The sequence below is a fragment of the Nannospalax galili genome, unplaced genomic scaffold, assembly GCF_000622305.1.
Source record: "Nannospalax galili isolate Female #2095 unplaced genomic scaffold, S.galili_v1.0 scaffold321, whole genome shotgun sequence".
Classification (NCBI taxonomy): domain Eukaryota; kingdom Metazoa; phylum Chordata; class Mammalia; order Rodentia; family Spalacidae; genus Nannospalax; species Nannospalax galili.
In genome coordinates, this window is record NW_008345972.1 from 3,541,979 (window position 1) to 3,560,611 (window position 18,633).

The 18,633-nt window shown below is 51.8% G+C and overlaps 1 protein-coding gene across 6 annotated transcripts; it reads left to right on the plus strand.

Annotated features, from left to right (window-relative positions):
* The first annotated feature begins 666 nt into the window (after positions 1-666).
* Positions 667-18,514, plus strand: Aifm3 (apoptosis inducing factor mitochondria associated 3). 6 transcript variants are annotated; one of them, XM_008842243.1, is made up of 22 exons: positions 667-727; positions 860-944; positions 2,459-2,582; positions 3,003-3,194; positions 10,417-10,630; positions 10,883-10,992; positions 11,178-11,287; positions 11,380-11,424; positions 11,610-11,706; positions 11,790-11,902; positions 12,253-12,339; positions 12,741-12,832; positions 12,919-13,049; positions 13,162-13,277; positions 13,379-13,450; positions 13,538-13,601; positions 14,137-14,213; positions 14,317-14,434; positions 15,857-15,955; positions 16,637-16,712; positions 17,194-17,298; positions 17,910-18,510. In XM_008842243.1, exons 4-22 carry the CDS (start codon positions 3,164-3,166, stop codon positions 18,043-18,045), a joined length of 1,893 nt encoding a protein of 630 aa, XP_008840465.1. In that variant the 5' UTR covers positions 667-727; positions 860-944; positions 2,459-2,582; positions 3,003-3,163; the 3' UTR covers positions 18,046-18,510. The 6 variants fall into 6 exon arrangements, with proteins under 6 accessions (XP_008840465.1, XP_029423751.1, XP_008840468.1 ...); XM_008842246.2 differs by having other exon boundaries at positions 668-944; positions 17,910-17,930; positions 18,149-18,510; XM_029567891.1 differs by lacking the exon at positions 2,459-2,582.
* Positions 18,515-18,633: the final 119 nt, after the last annotated feature.

The following is an 18,633-nucleotide window of genomic DNA, read 5'->3' on the forward strand; positions in this document are numbered from 1 at the left end:
TGCTTTGAAAGTGCCCGGTGCTGGCCCTGCTCCCGTTCCTGAGCAAGACTCAGCCCCCTAGGGTCATCCTCCCATCTGTAAAATGGGTTGCAGCAGACCAGAACACTGCTTGCTTACTCCCAATAGAACTGTGGGCCTCATGTGTTTGACGATCACATAATCGTCTCCAGTGCTAACTGGACAAGCTCACAGTAGCAGAGATTAAACAAAATGGGCAGCGCAGAACAGAGAAACACCCAGAAAAAGGGGTGATCTGGCCTGGGCAGACTGGCCACAGAGGGCTTTCTGGAGTGGGTGAGCCATGAAGAGAATCCGGAAGTTCTCCTGGAATAGTGACAGGTAGAAAAAAGAATGTAATAAAATATGACCCGTGGGGAGTAGTGAGATGGAGTTAGGAGACCTGGGAGGGGCAAATTTTGGGTTTTCTTTCTCCGGGACATTTCACCCAGAGATTCAACGCCCAACCAGACTCCCGCGGTGCCCGGATGGTTTAGACCCAGTGCCTTGGTGATCGCAAGAGTCTCGGGTGACTCAGATGCAGCCCCGCAGCCCCCCAGGCGCGGCTGACCGTGACCCCAGGCCGCCCCACTTGCGCGGTGGGGCGGGGCGGGCGCCGCAGGCTCTCTGTCCGCAGTGTTGCCGCAGCGCCAGCCCCGCCCCCGCCCGCTCCGCCCTGCATGCCGGCCTTAGCCCCGCGAATCACCAGCGCCCGCCGGCGCCGAGCCAGGTGAGCGCCCGCCGTCCGGGTCCTGCCCGCGCCCCGCATCTTGACCTGCGCGCTCGCGAGTCTCAGATCCGGGCGGATGCCTTGGGGACTGGGGGTGCTGGAGCGACCCCGGTTCTTGCCACTGCACCCCAGGACCCTGCTTGACCCCCTGGAGCCCTACTGTGTGCTGGTCCCCTGGCTGCCTGCCACCTCTGGAAGGGAAACCGCAACGACGCGGGTAAGGCTGCTGGAAAAGGCTTCCGAGACCCAGGGGACTGCACATGCAAAGACACGGAGAGTGGACAGAAGGTTGGCGTCAGGGTCCCTGAAACTTGAATCCTAAACTGAAGTGCTCCAGAGCAGTCTCCAGGGCACTTGAAGCCACTGAGGGCCCAGGCCAGGCAGGAACTTACTTACCCACCTTCCCTCCCAACCCCTCACAAACACACTCTAGGGGTTAAGAATGGGACCCAGGACTGGGAACCAAGGAGGCTTCTGGCAGACCAGCATCCCTGGCCCTGGGAGCCACGGGGGTCCTGCTCCCAGGGAACTCCTGGAAAGTGGAGTAACCCAAAACCTACCTCAGGTTTTTAGGGTCCCTGAGACAGGACACAGGCTCCTGGTGAGGAGTGTGTATTGTACAGTGTAGAACTTTTCAGTACCCGCAGCTTCTGGGTCACAAAATTCAGGAGTTCCTCCTGGAGGCCCGAGTAACTTTGCCTTTGAGTTGGAATGATTGGCCTCCAAGTTGGCCTAGCACACCCTAGGTGGAATAATGGGCCCACCAAATCTCCTGCTAGGCCTGAAGCCCAAAGAGTGGGCTCCTGGGCACCTGGGAAGGGAGGGAACAACCTGGCTAGGCCCCCAGGGTCAAAAGCTAGTCTATTTGTGGGACCTCAGACCCAACAGGTGAGGCCTGAGACCAGGCAGGCCTGAGGTAGTCAGAGCTGAGCCAGGACCTCTGCATAGGCTCCCTGGTGCCCAGGGAGGGGGCAGTAGGGCAGCTGGCAGTCGAGTTTTATAAACTATCTTGACAAGTGGGGGAAAGAGCTATGGCACATCTAAATGGCTTTGGGTTCCTCCTCACCTGTAATGGGCAGGTAAGGTCAGAGGCCAGCAGTGACTGGGCCTTTCTCATCTGTCCTTCCTTCTTGGCCCCTGGCTCTTTCCTAGGGTCTCAGTCCCACCTCAATTTAGACTTCAGAAAGAACTTCCAGGGGAAATGGAGGTTGACTGTGAGATGGAATGTGGGGAGGTCAGTTGTAAACAGGACAGCTTACACCTTTGTCCTGGGCCTTCCAAAGTCCACATCTTCCAGAAGGTCTATCTAGGGCCTTAAAGACACGTATCTGCAGTGATCTGTTTACCAGGTGCTCTGTCCTCCAAATGGGTGCCTTGCAGGGACCTAGAGAGATATGGTGACCTCCTGGACCCTGTTTATCTTAGAACTTATTAGGATGATGGGGAGGCCACACAGATACCCATACATGCTGCTTGACCTTGATGAGACCTGGCCTCCAGTCTTCCATCTGCTGTGGGACATGACCTAGGCACTGCAGAGCCAGGGTGGGGGTTGGGGGAATTTATGGCTGCTGGGCATGGGCTGTGGCAGAGCTGTGGGCCTGGCTTCCCTCTCCCCCAAACCCCATCAGTCCTGGGCTGGCTGCCCACTCTTGTTCTCCAAAGAGCTGGGTTTCCCTGGGGACCAGTGGCCTGGCCTAGCCCCACCCCCTACCCCCCTCCTTGCCACAGCTCGTGCTAGAAGGGGGGCTGGACTCTTCTGGACCCTGACCTTCTCTGCCCTTCTGTCCAAGGCCCAGCAACCTCTGTCCATTGCTGGGCTGGGAGCAAGGAGCAGTGGCTCCCCTGAAAAGAGGTAGGTGATGGGGGCTGCCAGTCAGGGTGGAGGCCAAGGCTGGAACAAAGCCCTTGTCACTCCCATTGTAGAAAGGAAGCCTATGGTTGCCCAGGGTTTGACCCAGGCATGGTGGAAATAGGAAAAAAGAGATTCCCAGAAGCCCCAGACTTGTGGGATTCAGAAAGGGAAAGTTGAGGGCTGGGGTACCTGGGGGTCAGCTGCAAGCTGCATGGAGGGTGAGTGACGCTAGGGCAGAGGGGGTCTCATCTCAACATGCAAAGGGGAATGTGAGGCCTCAAAGGGAGACATGCTATCTAGGATCCCCTACACACAAGTTCTCAGCTTCAATGTGGGTCTCTCCTAGAACCTGCAAGGCCGCTTCTGGCTCTAGCAATACCTGTATCAATGCCAGGTCCCAATCCCCCATCTCCCCTGCAGGTCCCAAGGCAGCTCCAGCTGGCATGGCAGCTCTAGCAGCTCCAGCATCTCTGAGGACCATAGGGAATCCAGCCCTGCAGGCAATGCCCTAGACCTTGGACAGCTGGACAACCTGCCATTTGTGCTCCCACCAGCCAGGCCAGATCTCAAGACCACTCACCATGGGTGGCTGCTTCTCCAAGCCCAAGCCAGGTACCTCCTTCTCTCTGACAGCCTCCCCTCCCTCTCTGCACTCTGTCAGTCTCCAAAGTAGGTCAGGCTAGGCAGGAGCCCAGAATGTTAATGCGCTGTAGGCAGGAGGAGTGGGGGCCTGGGAAGGCTCTCCTGTAGTCCTCTCCCGTGACAGTCCCTTTTTATTTGGGGCTTTGGGTACTGGTGGTGGGAAGAGCAGCTGATTCATCTTGGAAAATTGAATCAAGAGGGTTGATCTTATATCGGGTTCCTCTTATATATCTTCCATGGCTGGAGAAGGGAGACTCCAGGGATGTCCTTAGCCACAATGTGACCTCTTTGAGTCTCAGTTTCTCTATACAAAAGGGCCCTGTGCACTCTGACCTCTCCTGGCTGGCAGGGTGGGGTGGGCAGTCTCTGCTGTCTTTACTTTTTCTGTTCACCTGTCTGATATCAGCTGTTCTGTTAGTCTTTCTGGGCCTCTTCTCTGTTTGTATAGGAATTCCTGGCCCTGCCTAGTCCAGGAGGCTCAAGCAGGTGTAGGGTCATTCCAAGATACTAGAAGACTTAGGATCTGCCTTACTGGACACATTTCTTTGGGTCTCTCCCTCAGCCCCCTCCTTCCTTCTTCCCTAGTCATAACATCCAGGGAAGCAGGACCTGCAGATATGTCAGGGATGGAGAAACTGAGGCCTTCAGAGCCTAGTTAGTGCTCCACCCACCCCCATCCACCTTGCCTGCCAACCTGCCCTCGCCTGCTCACCCCTGCTGACTTGCTCAGCTCTCCTTACCTGATACTCATCAGCTCGGTTACCTTGGAACTCATGAGACTTTTCTCCCTTTCTTGGGTCTGAGGCAGAACTCAGAGGAGAGAACAGAGCTGTGACCCACGTATGGGGGGCAGGGAGGTGGCCCAATCTGTCTACACCTGTGCCAGGTCCTATGGCCTCTGCATGGGGTAATGATGACTATTGTCCTGGGTTAAGCCTCCCTCCTCAAAGTGGACAGGGATGTGCTACCAGGTTCCATGTGGCTCCTGTACTGGACACCTGTGGGACTGTTGGGCTGGCAAAAGACCATGGGAACAAGATGCCACCTGCAGTTTCTTTTCAGTAACCCCAAAGAACTGGTCTACCATTCTGTCACTCTCTCTCTGTCTCTGTCTCTCTGTCTCTGTTTCTATCTCTTTAATCTTTTGTTTTGCTTTGTAATTTTCTTCAGCAACAGAATCCTCTGTAGCTCAGGCTCACCTTGAACTCACTGTGGAGCCAAGGGTGATCTTGAACTTCTGATCCTCCTGTCTCCACTTCCCTAGTGCTGGGATTACAGGCATGTACTATTATGCCTAGTTTTATGCAGTACTGGGAAGAGAACTGAGGACTTTGTGAATGATAGGCACTCTACCAACTAAGCTGTATCTATGTAACCCTGAATGACATAGAACTCACTCTATAGTCCAGGCTGATTTTGAACTTGCTGTGATTTTCCTGCCTCTACCTTCCAAGTGCTGGGATTATAGACCTGAGCTATCTTGCCCAGTTTATGTCTTTTTTTTTAAGTATTTTATTTATTTTTATTTTATGTGTATGAATGTATTGCCTGTATGTATATAAGTGCACCACGTGCACGCAGTGCCCACAGAGACCAGAAGAGGGTGTCAGATCCCCTTGGACTGGAGTTACAGATGGTTGTTAGCTTCCATGTGGGTGCTGGGAATTGAACATGGGTCCTCTGGAAGAACAGCAAGTGTTCTTAACTGCTGAGCCATCTCTCCAAACCCCAGTTTATGTCTTTAAAATTTTTTTTTTTTGTCTTTTTGAGACAGGGTCTCCCTGCAGCCCCAGCTGGCCTGGAACTCACTATGTAGACCAGGCTGGCCTTGAACTCACAGAGATCTACCTGTCTCTGCCTCCAGAGTGCTGAGATTAAAGGTGTGCACCATCATACCTGGCTGGTCTTTAAATTTTTTTTAATTTTATTTTAAGGGAGGAGAAATTAATTTTGGCTCATGATTTGAGGGGATACCATCTGCTATGGTAGAGAAAGCCTGATTGTGGGTGGCTTTGTGTTATTGAGAACATTCCACAGCTGGTTACATCATTCCTCTCTCTGCCCTTCTCACTCTATCTCCAGGATCTCTGTAGCTGCTCAAGCTAGTCTCAAACTGACTGACATTTTTAAGAATTTTTTTTAAGTTTTTTAAAATTTATTTTTATTTTATGTGTATGAGTGTTTTGCCTGCATATATGTAAGTGTACCACATGCATACAATGACTAAAAAGGCCAGAAGAGGACATCAGATCCCCTGGAACTGGAGTTACAGTTCATTGTTAGCCACCATGTGGGTGCTGTGAACTGAACCTTGGTCCTCTGCAGGAGCAGCCAGTGCTCTTAACCACTGAGCCATCTCTCCAGCCCCTTATTTTTAAATTATAATGCAGTATTGGGACTGGAACTGAGGATCTCACCTGTGCTACACAAATGCTCTACCACTGAGCTGTCTTTTCAACCCCCTGACTGGCTTGACTTACCACCCAGAGGCAGTGCTAAAACTTGAGCTCTTGACCCTCAATCTGCTCTGTCCCTTCCTGGCTGTATGGCCAGGGTCTTCCATGTTCATGTATATAAAATGGGGTGCTGTGCCTGGCTCTGATCCTGGCATGCAGGAAGCACTTGCAGATGCTATATTATCCTTCCTCTCTGAACTGTACTCTGGATTTCAACCACAGGTTCAGGCCCCAGAGCTGTTAGGCCAGAGGTGAGGCTCAGGAAGTTTGGGGATATGGGCATGAGAGTGTTTGGGGCATGGTCAGTAGGGGCCGTGAGGAGGCCAGAGCAAGAAGACCTGTGTGTAAATTCTGCCTTTCTATGGGCTCTGTGACTCAGTAACATCAGCACCTGCTTCTTGAGCCCCCTCTTTGCCTTCTTGTGTCCTGCCCTGGTAGTTGCGTTAAGACTTTAAGCTAGTTGCTTATGGAACTCAGAACTAGTAGGAAGTGGCTTGGGGAGCTGGCTCAGTTAATGAGGTGCCTCACACAAACATGAAGACTTGGGTTCATATCCCCAGAACCCATGTGAAAGCCAGGAGTGGTGGTGTGCACCTGTAACCCTCATGTTGGGGGTGGGCAGAGAGAGGCAGTCTAGCCAATCAGTGAGCTCTAGGTTCAATGAAAGATCCAGATTTAAAAACAAAAAGTGCAGAGCAATGGAAGGAGACACTTGACATCAAAGCCTGGCCTCCATATGCACTTGCAAACATGTGCATGCACACCCACTCCCACATGTCCTGAAACATCCACATATACATATAACACACACGCACACAATTTTTTAACTTTTTAAAAAATTATTTATTTATTTATTTTTATGTGTATGCATGTATTGCCTGCATGTAGGTAAGTGCACCTGTGAGGCTGTTGGATCCCCTGGGACTGGAGTTACAGACAGTTGTTAGCTGCCATGTGGGTGCTGGGATTCAAACCCAGGTCTTCCGCAAGAATAGTCAGTGTTCTTAACCACTGAGCCATCTCTCCAGCCCCACAATCTTTTTTTAAAAAGAACTAGGAGGCCGGGCATGGTGGCGCATGCCTTTAATCCCAGCACTCGAGAGTCAGAGGCTGGCGGATCTCTGTGAGTTCAAGGCCAGCCTGGTCTACATAGTGAGTTCCAGGACAGCTGGAGCTACAGGGAGATCCTGTCTCAAAAAGACAAAAAAAAGAACAAGTAGGAAGTACAGACTTCTTGATCTGGTCACCTACCTACCTTTTATTAGGCTTTAATTTTTTCACCATGATTACCAGGAAGCTCAGGGCTAATTGATAAACACTATCATCAAGGCTGAGGTGTGTAGTTCAGTGGTAGAGTGCTGAATGTGTGACAGGCCTTAGGTTCAATCCCTAGTACCAAAGCAACCTGAAAAACACTACTACATGCTGGGCGTGGTGGCACACGACTTTAGTCCCAGCACTTGGGGAGGCAGAAGCAGGTGGATCTCTGTGAATTCAAGGCCAGCCTGGTCTACATAGTGAGTTCCAGGCCAGCTGGGGCTGCAGGGAGACCCTGTCTCAAAATACAAAAATAAACGAAACGAAAAAAAAAAACTCCACTACTACACAATTTCACTTATGGAACTTGTAGGTTCTATATCCTCCCCTCTTGCTTTTTTTTGGGGGGGGGTTGATTTTAGGCAAGGTCTTGCATGATAACTAAGGCTGGTGTGGAACTCTCTACATAGCCTAGGCTAGCCTCGAACTCATGGCAGTCCTCTACCTCAGCCTCCCAAGTGTTAATTTCAGGTGTCAGCTACCACTCCCAGCCCTTTTTTTTTTTTTTTTTTTCTGGGAGCTGAAGGAGGAGTTGTGCTAGGGGTGGAACCCAGGACCTTGCCCATGGTAAACATGGCTTTCTCATTGACCTCCACTCCAGGGTCTCAAGAGCTTCTGGGATCATGGAGCTGGGGTTAACCTGGCTCTGGGTAAGCAGAGCCCTCCTCCCCACCTTCCTTTTGGCTGCCACTCCTAATTTAGTGACTTCCCGGGAGAACATCTGTGAACATGCCTTGAAGTGTCCTGGAAGGAGGCAGAGAATAACAGCCTGACTTGGAGGCTATCTAGCACCCCTGCCAGGGTGTTCCTGTGGACTCCCACAGTTCTCATTGCTGCTATCAGCTGAGCCTGACATATTTTTCCTTCTAATTCTTCTAAAAACATTCTAACACCATTACATAAAGTGTGCAAGATGGATTCCTACTCCCACCCTCCCCAGTGTGGCTATGTGCGCATGTGTCCTCCCCACCAAACCCAGTCAAGGAACTGGTCTTTGCCTTTATCCCCTGAAATGCCTGTGTCTGAGCAGGAGACTGGGATACCTGGATGTGGAGGGCACTTAGCCCAGCATGCAAGGATCAAGGACCCATTCAAGCAACCACAGATGTATCTCGGCAGATGTGTGTGAGTTAGCCATAGTTGGAGGAATAGCGGCCCAGGCCCAGCAACCTGTGCAGGCAAAGGTCAGGAGGTGTGACTCAGCAGCCAGGCTGGTTCTTGGGTCTTTTGTTTCTTGGGTGTCAGGTCTGAGGTGGAGGGGTTCAGAGGTGGAAGCAGGAAAGACCTGGAGGTTCTGGTGCCTTGGGGCTGGGAGAAGAGCCACCTGCTCCCACTTTGGCCCATGCTGTGCCAGGAGCTTAGCCTCCTCCTCCTTGTTCTCCTCCCTGCTGCAGCAGCCCGGGAGACCAGATTACTGCTGCTCAGAATTCTGTTTATTGTTTCTTTCTAATTAGAAAAATACCCCAGGCATGTCACAGGGAATTTGGAAAATGCAGAAAAATTCAAAGAAGAAAATGTCAGCCTCCAGCTACCTCCATCCTGGAATGGGCCCCATGGGCCCTGTGTTGCCTCTGTATGGTGGCCATGGGCCTGCTCCTCAGCACTGCCCACATGTACCCTGGATAGTTTCACTGCCTAGTCTCCAGTCCCTATGCCCAAAACCCAGGGCTTGGTAAATCCTGAACGAATCCCAGACTGATGAGAACAGCTATGTTAAGAAGTTGAAATTAGCCAAGTACGCTGGTGCACGCCTTTAATCTCAGCACTTGGGAGGCAGAGACAGGTAGATCTCTGAATTTGAGGCCAGCCTGGTCTACATAGCAAGTTCCAGGCCAGCTGAGGCTACAGGGAGACCCTGTCTCAAAAAAAAATATATAGAAGTTGAAATTATGTTCTATACTTTTTCTGTTCTTTTTTTGTGATGTGGGGGAATTGATTCCCAGATTCCCAGACCTCACATATGCAAGGCCAACATTCTACCACTGAGTCATGCCCCAGGCTGTGTCCACTTTTTTTCCCCTGGCCTCAACTCATCGTGTATCTGAGGATGACCTTATATTCCCGATCCTCCTGTCTCCACCTTAAGTGTTGGGATCAATAAATAAATAATATATTTATTATTATTACAGAGCTAAGAATGGAATCCAGAGCTTTGTGCATGCTACATAAGCACTCCATCACCGAACTACATTTTTTAAAAAATATTTTTATTTTTATTATTTTTTGTGTATGAGTGTATTGCCTGCATGTGTGTAAGTGTACCTGAGTAGTGCAGTGCCTGCAGAGGTCAGAAGACAGTGTCAGAACCCCTGGAACTGGAGTTACAGACAGTTGTTAGCCACTATGTGGGTGCTGGGAATTGAACCCAGGTCCTCTGCAAGAGTAGCCAGTGCTCTTAACTGCTGAGCCATCTCTCCAGCCCCCAAGCTACATTTTTTTTTTATTTTTAATTTTGGAAAAAAATTCAAGCTGTCCTAGGCAGTGTCCATCTATGACCACAGCATTTGGGAGGTGGAGCAGAAGATCAGGAGTTCAAAGATATATTCAGCTACATATTGAGCTTGAGGCTACATAAGATTCTCAAAAACCCAAAAGCAACAACAAAAAGTATTTAAAGCTAATGGGGAACTTCTAAGAGCAGAACAGTGATCTCTCTCTCTCTCTCTCTCTCTCTCTCTCTCTCTCTCTCATTTTTTTAGTATTTTATTTATTATTTTTATTTTATGTGTATGAGGTGTATTGCCTGCATATGTGTAAGTGTACCTGGGTCATGCAATGCCCAAGGAGATCAGAAGAGGGTGCCGCTGGATCCCCTGGAACTGGAGTTACAGATGGTTGTTAGCCACCAAATGGGTGCTGAGAACTGAACCCAGGTCCTCTACGAGAGCAGCCAGTGCTCTTAACCATTGAGCCATCTGTCTAGCCCCCTCTCTTCTTATTTTTTGACACAGGGTCTCATTATGTAGCCCAGGCTGGCCTAGAATTCTTGCCAGAAGAATTGCCTCAGCCTTTGGAGTGCTGTGATTACAGGCATGAGCTACCATGCCAATCTTAGAACAGTGAACTCTAGATTTCCTATCACTCACTCACTCACTATAAATTGAGCTGCAACTGTGTCCCAAGCAGGGATATCATCTTTGTCCATCAGAAGATACAGGACTCGGGCATGAGGGTTTTTTCCTCTAGAGATTCCTAGAGAAAGTAAAGGCTCAGGGTAAAAGAATCTAGGCTCTGTGACTTCCTCTCTAATTTTGTCATTGGAGAAGAAAAGATGCTGGGTTGGAGCTATAGCTCAGTGGTGGAGTGCTTGTCTAACACGAGGGAGGCCATGGGTTCTTCAGGACACGCAGAATTGAAGTCAGCTGCCTCTTGCTGGCCTAGGAATAGAGGCCATGGGCTCATGGCTGCTCTACCCACAGTGGAACTCAAGATTGAGGTGGTGCTGCCAGAGAAGGAGCGGGGCAAGGAGGAGCTGTCGGCCAGCGGAAAGGGCAGCCCCCGGGCTTACCAGGGCAATGGCACGGCCCGCCACTTCCATGCTGAAGAGCGCCTGCCTGCCCCACAACCCTACCCCAGCCCTCAGGACTGTGTGGAGGCGACTGTCTGCCATGTCAAGGACCTCGAGAATGGCCAGTGGGTGCTGGGCTGGAATGGTGGTGGCAGAGCCTGAGGTGGGAGGGCAGGGGAGAGTCCACACATGAGAGGTTGAGTTGGGGTAATGGTCTGGAAAGGGCTGTGGCCCCTAGCTGTCTCCCAGCTGTCCTGTGTACAGCTTTTGTGTTTCAGTTGCTCTGGGCTGCCTGAAGGCTAGACCCTGGGAGGAAGTACCCACAGGAGGACATGACTGGGCTTCTGGCCCTCACTCTGAGCACAGTCCCTCCTCAGGATGCGGGAAGTGGAGCTGGGCTGGGGGAAGGTGTTGCTGGTGAAGGAGAACGGGGAATTCCATGCCCTGGGCCACAAGTGTCCTCACTATGGGGCACCCCTGGTGAAAGGTAAGAAAGGGTGGGATATACATGGGAGGCAGGGCAAGACCATCCATTCCCATACAGTATAGCCCTAGGGTTCTTATCTATTAATGGGTCCCCTGGCCTTTGGAGAGACCCAGCAGGAACCAGGACTAAAGGATCCTGGAGAACAGCCTCTGGGCATGGTTCCAGCTTGGCACTGCCTCTTCCAGGTGTGCTGTCCAGGGGCCGGGTGCGCTGCCCTTGGCATGGTGCCTGCTTCAACATCAGTACTGGGGACCTAGAGGATTTCCCAGGCCTGGACAGTCTGCACAAGTTCCAGGTATGGCCGAGAGATCGGTATGGTGAGAGTGTGGGGTGTGGAGTCAAGGACTGGATGGACCACCTCAGAGTCGTGCAATACTGCCCTTGCAGGTGAAGATTGAGAAGGAGAAGGTGTATGTCCGGGCCAGTAAGCAGGTAACAGGGTGACTTGGATCACTGAATCCCACCAGGTACAAGGGGAAGGGTGGAAGGACATCTTGGCCTTTTGATGGGAGGAAGCCTGGCATGGGAGGGGAGAGAGGAGCTGCAGAGTTGATGAGGCTGGGCTGAAGTCTCAGGATCCAAGTCCCAGCTGCCCCTCACCTTCCCACCACTCCTAGGCCCTGCAGCTGCAGCGAAGGACAAAAGTGATGACCAAGTGTATCTCTCCAAGTGCTGGTCACAGCGGCAGCACCAATGTGCTCATAGTGGGTGCAGGTTGGTGTTGGGGTGATGAGGGACAGGGTGAAGGTTGGAAGGTGGGAGAGACCTGGTCCTTGGTCCATGATTCTTTCCTTCAGGTGCTGCTGGCCTGGTGTGTGCAGAGACACTACGACAGGAGGGCTTCTCAGACCGGATTGTCCTGTGCACACTGGATCGGCATCTGCCCTATGACCGTGCCAAGCTCAGCAAGGTGGGCATGGGGCAGTGCCTAGATTCTTATCCCTCTAGGTCTTTGTCATGCCCATATGAAGCCTTGCCTGCCACTCCTTGGAGGTCTGCCTGGTTGTCCTCTCCGGTCTCACCAGGCCTATCCATGGTGTCCCAAGAGATGGGTTTGTTGAGTTTTATTCTATAGCTTCCATGTGACCCAGACCTGGGCTCCATATCATCTTCTATAAAATGGAACCCCAAGGGCTAGGCATGGTAGAGCATGCCTTTGATCCTAGCACTTGGGAGTCAGAGGCTAATGTATCTTTGTGAGTTTGAGGCTAGTGGAACAGCAGCTATTTGGCCCTGTCTCAAATTGGCCATGTCCCTCAGTCCCTGGATGCACAACCTGAGCAGCTGGCCCTCAGGCCTAAGGAATTCTTTCGGGCTTATGGCATCGAGGTGCTCACTGAGGCCCAGGTACGAGGGGGAAGGGTGGGAAACAGGCTGGGGAAAACAGTTGTGGGAACCATAGTATGGGGACCATCATAACCGCTGAGGATGTGATATGGGCCCATCTGGCCCCACTGTCTAGGCCTAAGACCCAGCACTGAGCCTTCTTCATGGCAGGGTTGTGGGCAGTTACAGAGCCTCAGATGAGATGGTCTGTGGGCTGGGGCAGGAGAGCCTGGTGGAACTTGAAAGGGTAAAATGGCTTAGAGGTTAGATGGCCTGAAGTTTAAAGATAAGAGCCCAGGCTGTGGGGCCACTCTGTGACCACTGCTCATCCTAACTGAGCTCTGGGGATCTTGTGGGACTCAAAAGTGGACAATATGCCCAAGCCTGTGCCCAGGCCTCACTCTGCCCAGTGGGGGTTGCAGGTGGTCACAGTGGACGTGAGAAACAAGAAAGTTGTGTTCAAGGATGGCTTCAAGCTTGAGTACAGTAAACTGTTGCTGGCACCAGGGAGCAGGTAGGGATATCTTCTACCCTCACTGGACACTGGGCAGGGGGACATCAGTCAGGATGGAGGGCCCTTGATGATACACTGCATCTCAGTCCTAAGATCCTGAGCTGCAAAGGCAAAGATGTGGAGAACGTGTTCACCATCCGTACCCCTGAGGATGCCAATAGAGTGGTGAGGCTGGCCCGGGGTCGAAATGCCGTCATTGTGGGAGCTGGCTTCCTGGGTGAGTAACTGCAAGGAATGAGGGTGCTGGTCAGTCACCATGGCCAGTCCTGGGGCATGCTGGCCCTGGAAGCCAGAGTGCCAGCCCTGCTACCCCCAGCCTACCACCCCAGGGATGGAGGTGGCTGCCTATTTGACTGAGAAGGCCCATTCGGTGTCTGTGGTGGAGCTGGAAGAGATGCCCTTCCGGAAGTTCCTAGGAGAGCGTGTTGGTCGTGCCCTTATGAAGGTGAGCCCACTCCAGTGCCTGTCCCCTCAGTACCTTAAGTTACCACTCTAGCCCCTAGCCCAGGTCTTACTCATTGCCCATCTGCCTCCCTGCTTGGACAGATGTTTGAGAATAACCGGGTGAAGTTCTACATGCAAACAGAGGTGTCAGAGCTGCGGGCTCAGGAGGGCAAGGTGGGCTTTTCTGTCTCTCTGTACTTTTTGTGTCTCTCCCTGTGCCCAAGAGCTGTGCACGGTTGTTTACTCACCTACTCCCTCCAGCTTCAGGAGGTGGTACTGAAGAGCAGCAAGGTCCTACGGGCAGACGTCTGCGTGGTAGGCATTGGTGAGTGGGTGGGCAGGTGGGCACAAGTGAACCAAACCTATCCACACATGCTCCTAAATGACTTGGACCTTTACCTGAGCCTTAGTTTCCATATCTGTAAAATGGGAACACCCAGTGGTACCCACTTCACAGATCTGTTGGGAAAGGTATGCTGGGAAAGGCTTTTCCCAGGCCTGCCATAGAGCAGTTGCCCATTGACTGCTACCAACTGATACACAGGACACAGACAGGACTCCAATGGGGCCATGCCAGCTGACATGGCAATTTAAGGAGGGGCAAAGCTGGGAGGTGACAACATGGGGTTGGAGAAACATGGCCTGCAGATCCCCATTGGGAGAGTTCTGTAGCACTTCTTGGAGCAAGCAGTTCCTGAGCACAGAGCCTGTGGGTGGGGGCCCAGGGGCGAAGAAAGCATGAAGGCCTCAGGTGGGCAGCCTGTGGGTGACTAATCTCGGGTGAATATAGCAGGAATGGAAAGAGATGAAGCAGGAGAAAGGTGATAACAGGGTGTGGATGTGTGCTTTTGTCTTGTTAGGTGCGGTGCCTGCCACAGGCTTCCTGCGGCAGAGTGGCATTGGTCTGGATTCCCGAGGTTTCATCCCTGTCAACAAGGTGGGCCTGGATGAGATGGGCAGAGTGTTGGGTGGGCTGTGTGGCTACAGGTCCAAGTCAGTCCCGTGTCCCACTCATGGAGCCCTGGCCTCTTCCCCCACAGATGATGCAGACCAACATCCCAGGTGTGTTTGCTGCTGGTGATGCCGTCACCTTTCCCCTTGCCTGGAGGAATAACCGGAAAGTGAACATCCCACACTGGCAGATGGCTCATGCTCAGGGTATGGCCAACTCTGAGGCAAGTTAAAGGGTAGGAGGTCATCCTAGGGTCTTAGCCTCCTTCAGGCCCATGCCTGTTGCCAGTCTGGGGTCTTAAGTTGTGTGTTAGGCATTCAAGGGTTGTTGGTGATTTGTTTGGCCAGTCTCATCCAAGTGATCAAGCAGCGCATTGCGAGCCCTGTGGCCCATCTCCAGAGATCCTCTGGGTATACCATTTAACCAGATAAAACCCTCTACAACCCTAGTTGTCCTTTCACTAGTCTCTCCTTTTTTGTTCCCAAGGTCATATATTTGGCAGAATTCCCCTCTGACCTGCAGTTACCATGGAAAGTGAACAGGAGAGGAGAGGAGAGGGGAGGGGAGGGGAGGGAAGGGACAACTGGTCGACCCGAAGGATGACAAAATTTGCACTAAGTCCGAAGCGGACAGCTGGTCGACCTCGTAGGCCCTCGGGGGAGAGGAGAGGAGAGGAGAGGAGAGGAGAGGAGAGGAGAGATTGATTTAGTAGGCCAGCTTCTCATTCAGGACCTGTCTCCCTTGGGCTGCTTGATTGTCTCTGAGCTCAGCTGCTTCATGCAGATCCCTGGAGGCAGCCATATAGCCCAGACTCAGTTGGAACATTGTACATTCTGTGGAAGAGCCCTCTCCACCCCAACATTTGATGACCACCAAGTTCCCTGAGCCTCATTGACTACATATGCATGGTCTGAACTCCCTAAGCTACAGGTATTAGAATGTTAACCACCTTAGAGCCTTAAAGAGGAACTCCACATGCATACTCCGGGAAAAGGAATTTCCCCCATATATCTACCTTCCCTCTCCTCTGCCTTTACCATTATCTGAAGGTCTGCTATTGAAAACCCACTCCTGATACCAGTATCTGTTCAAATTCAAGATCTAAAGTTACTGCTAAACTATAAGGAACCAAAGGCCACTTCTTAGACAAACATAATTAGGATTTAGGGCCAGTCCAGAATCTTATATGTATCCAACTATGGAGTCAGGTGGGATTCTGTAAGAACTGGGAAGCCACTCACATCCTCTGCAGGCCCTGCATGTGGCTGTCATTTCTCCTTCCCCAGCTTTTTGCTCCCATATCCATCTGCAGACCTGATATGTTTGATTAGTTGTCTGTGTACACAGCTGAAATTGTGAAGCAGCCCACAACCCTAATAACCTTTCAGATGCAGAACTGGTCATTCAAACAGAGGAGCAATCAAGTGGTTCTCTTGGGGCAGGTGTCTCTCTCTCTCTGTACCTTAGCTGCATTTGCAGGTGGACCATGGGCTGAACAAGATGCCTCTTCTGGGAGTCCTGGACAATACTCACACCTGTCTGGAGTCCCCAGAGTGGGTTGAGAGCAGGCAGTGTGGGGGTGTTAAGGGAGGCAAGTGTTAGGGCTCTCACCACCCTGGGTCTTGCAGGGCGGGTGGCAGCCCAGAACATGCTGGCACAGGAGGCGGAGATCAACACGGTACCCTATCTGTGGACTGCCATGTTCGGCAAGAGCCTGCGCTATGCGGGTAACTAGAAGCCTGTCATGGGGGCACAGCCTACAGCAGTTAGGGGTAGATCTAAAGGCATGTAGGAGTTAATCTTGGGGGCTGGATCCAGTATGCACTAGGAGTTGTCAACCAAGAGCTGGCTTGGTGCAAGTATGGTGGTGTATTGTAATCCCCATACTCTGGAAGCCAAGGTGGGAGGATCAGGAGTTGGAGGCCAGTTTGGGCTAAATGTTGAGACTTGGGGATGGGTCTAGGAACTACTTAAGAGAAGTAGATGGCCAAGTATGTATAAGTACTTGCTGCCGAGCCTGATGACCCATATAGTGGAAGGAGAGAACCAAGTCTTTCAAGTTGCCCTTTCATCTCCATGTAAAACACACACACACACACACACACACACACAATTTAATAAAAAAATTATTTTTGGTCTTTTTAAGACAGGGTCTCCCTGTAGCCACAGCTGGCCTGGATTTGCTATGGAAACCAGGCTGGCCTCAAACTCACTGAGCTCCACCTGCCTCTGCCTCCCGAGTGCTAGGATTAAAGGCATTTGCCACCATACCTGGTGCTTTAAATTTTTTTAAAAGGAAGAGTAGGTAGCAGGGAGGATGTCCAGACAGTAGTTAGGAGGGCAGGGTGGGAAGCCTATGAAGACCCCACCCCCTTCTCCAGTTCACATGGGCACACCTCCCCCCACAGGCTATGGAGAAGGCTTCGATGACGTCATCATTCAGGGGGATCTGGAGGAACTGAAGTTTGTGGCTTTTTACACCAAGTGAGAGCAATGGGGTACAGGGGGAGCACGAAGCAGTGGGAGATCTGTTGGGAAGGGATACTCATTCCAGCCAAGCTGAGGATGGCTTAGCTGAAAGGTGAGTGGTGATGGGAGGCAGCTGGAGAGGAGGCATTGCATAGGAAAGGTGAGGACAAGGTAGTAGTAAGCCTTCCACCTATCGGCCAGTACTGTGTCTTCTGGATAGTTCTTAGAAGTATTGACACCCAACTTGACAATGAGGAAAGTTATACTAGTAGAAAAAAGGTAATACCAAAGCTGACCCCAGTCCTGAGTGGTGCCAAGGGCTGGAGCTTCCCTAGGGCAGCCTGACATGGGTGTTTGGACTAGTGGAGGGGTGGATGCTCAGGACATCCCTGTTACCTTGGGCAAGAGCTCTACAAGGATCCCAGGTGGATAGAATTGTATTGGGATTTTGAAGAAGGGCCACTACCAGCAGTCCTCAGGCTCCTTCTCTCTATAGAGGCGACGAGGTGATTGCAGTGGCCAGCATGAACTATGATCCCATCGTGTCCAAGGTGGCCGAGGTGTTGGCCTCAGGCCGGGCCATCCGGAAGCGGGAGGTGGAGTGAGTGTGGGTGTGGGAGACCTTGGGGCATGGGAGAGGAAGTCCCCTGTAGGAGTAACTCAAGCTATTGTGGCAGCCAGTTGCCCCCACAGTCCTCAAGGGCCCTTCCCCTCACTTTCAGTTCCCATGGCTACCAGGCAGTAGGGGGCATGGACTGTGGTTTGGAAATAGGCTGACATGATTACAAGGGCAAAAGGGAAAGAGGTGTCCCAGACAGGGCCAGTGCTGTGGGGTGGAGGCAAAAACCAGCCTGGGACCCCTGACCAATGTGATTTGTGCTGAACCTGGCAGAACCTTAATGGGAAAACACAGCTAGGGAGCCCCCCGCCCCCCGCCCAGATATGCCCTACACAGAGATGTGGGGTGGTTGTATGGTATCTGGGAGGCATTGGATACCATTATCTTCATCCCAACATGGTGCCTATGAGAGGCATCTTTGACGACCTATGTACGAAGAGCTTCCAGGGACTGAGGAAAGGCTGAGGCCACTGAGGGGCTGAAGGTCATGAGACTGGGTAGACCTTAAGGTGGGGACAGTGGAAATCAGGAGTAGATGTGATGAGTGACATGATTTCCTTGGCCTTCTGTTTCTCTCTCTTGCCTTCGCAAAGGTTGTTTATACTGCGCAGCAAGTACGTGTGTCCTCTGTCCTTCCTGTTGACTGTTCTGAGCCTTTCTTCCCTCAGCCCAATGATCAACTCTCCTACCCCTCCCAATTCCATTTCCCCATTGAGCACTAGGCTCTGACACAGAGCAGTCCCCGCTGCTGTCTTCAACAGTCAGCTGTTCATGGTACCAGGACTGGGGAACCTACCTTCTGACCTGATCCATCCTCTCCTTATTCCTACAGAACCGGTGACATGTCTTGGCTTACAGGGAAAGGATCCTGAGTTCTCATGTGGTGGACTTGGGCAGGCCTCTGGGGCACCAGGGCCAGAAATCAAGCCCTGGGGGCAGGTGCCAATCTCCAATTTCCCAGGATTCCCCAGGGTACAGTCTGAGCCCTCCCAAGGCTTGCTGCTTTGTACTGCCTGGCTCCCCTCCAAAAAGGCTACTGCTGCCTCCAGAAGATGCTCCTCATCCAAGGCTTCAGCTGTCATTGACAGCTGGCTCTGGAGGCAGGATAGGCTCTGCCTGTTTTCCCTTTCTTGGCACTGTTTTCCTTGCAGGACCCTGCAACATTACCTTAAGATTAAAATGCACATATTTGCAGATCTGTGTCCCAGTGTAATGAGACCAACACTCAAGAGACAGGCATGGTTGTGGACACCAGTAATAGCACTTAGGAAGTGGAGGCAGGAGGGTCATGAGTTTAAGCTTAGGCTTCATGGACAC

Coding starts and splice junctions, on each gene's coding strand:
- Aifm3 (XM_008842243.1), top strand. CDS start 3,164: ATGGGTGGCTGCTTCTCCAAGCCCAAGCCAG. Junction 11,425..11,609: donor ATGTCCGGGCCAGTAAGCAG/GTAACAGGGTGA, acceptor CACCACTCCTAG/GCCCTGCAGCTGCAGCGAAG. Junction 15,956..16,636: donor CAAGAGCCTGCGCTATGCGG/GTAACTAGAAGC, acceptor CTCCCCCCACAG/GCTATGGAGAAGGCTTCGAT.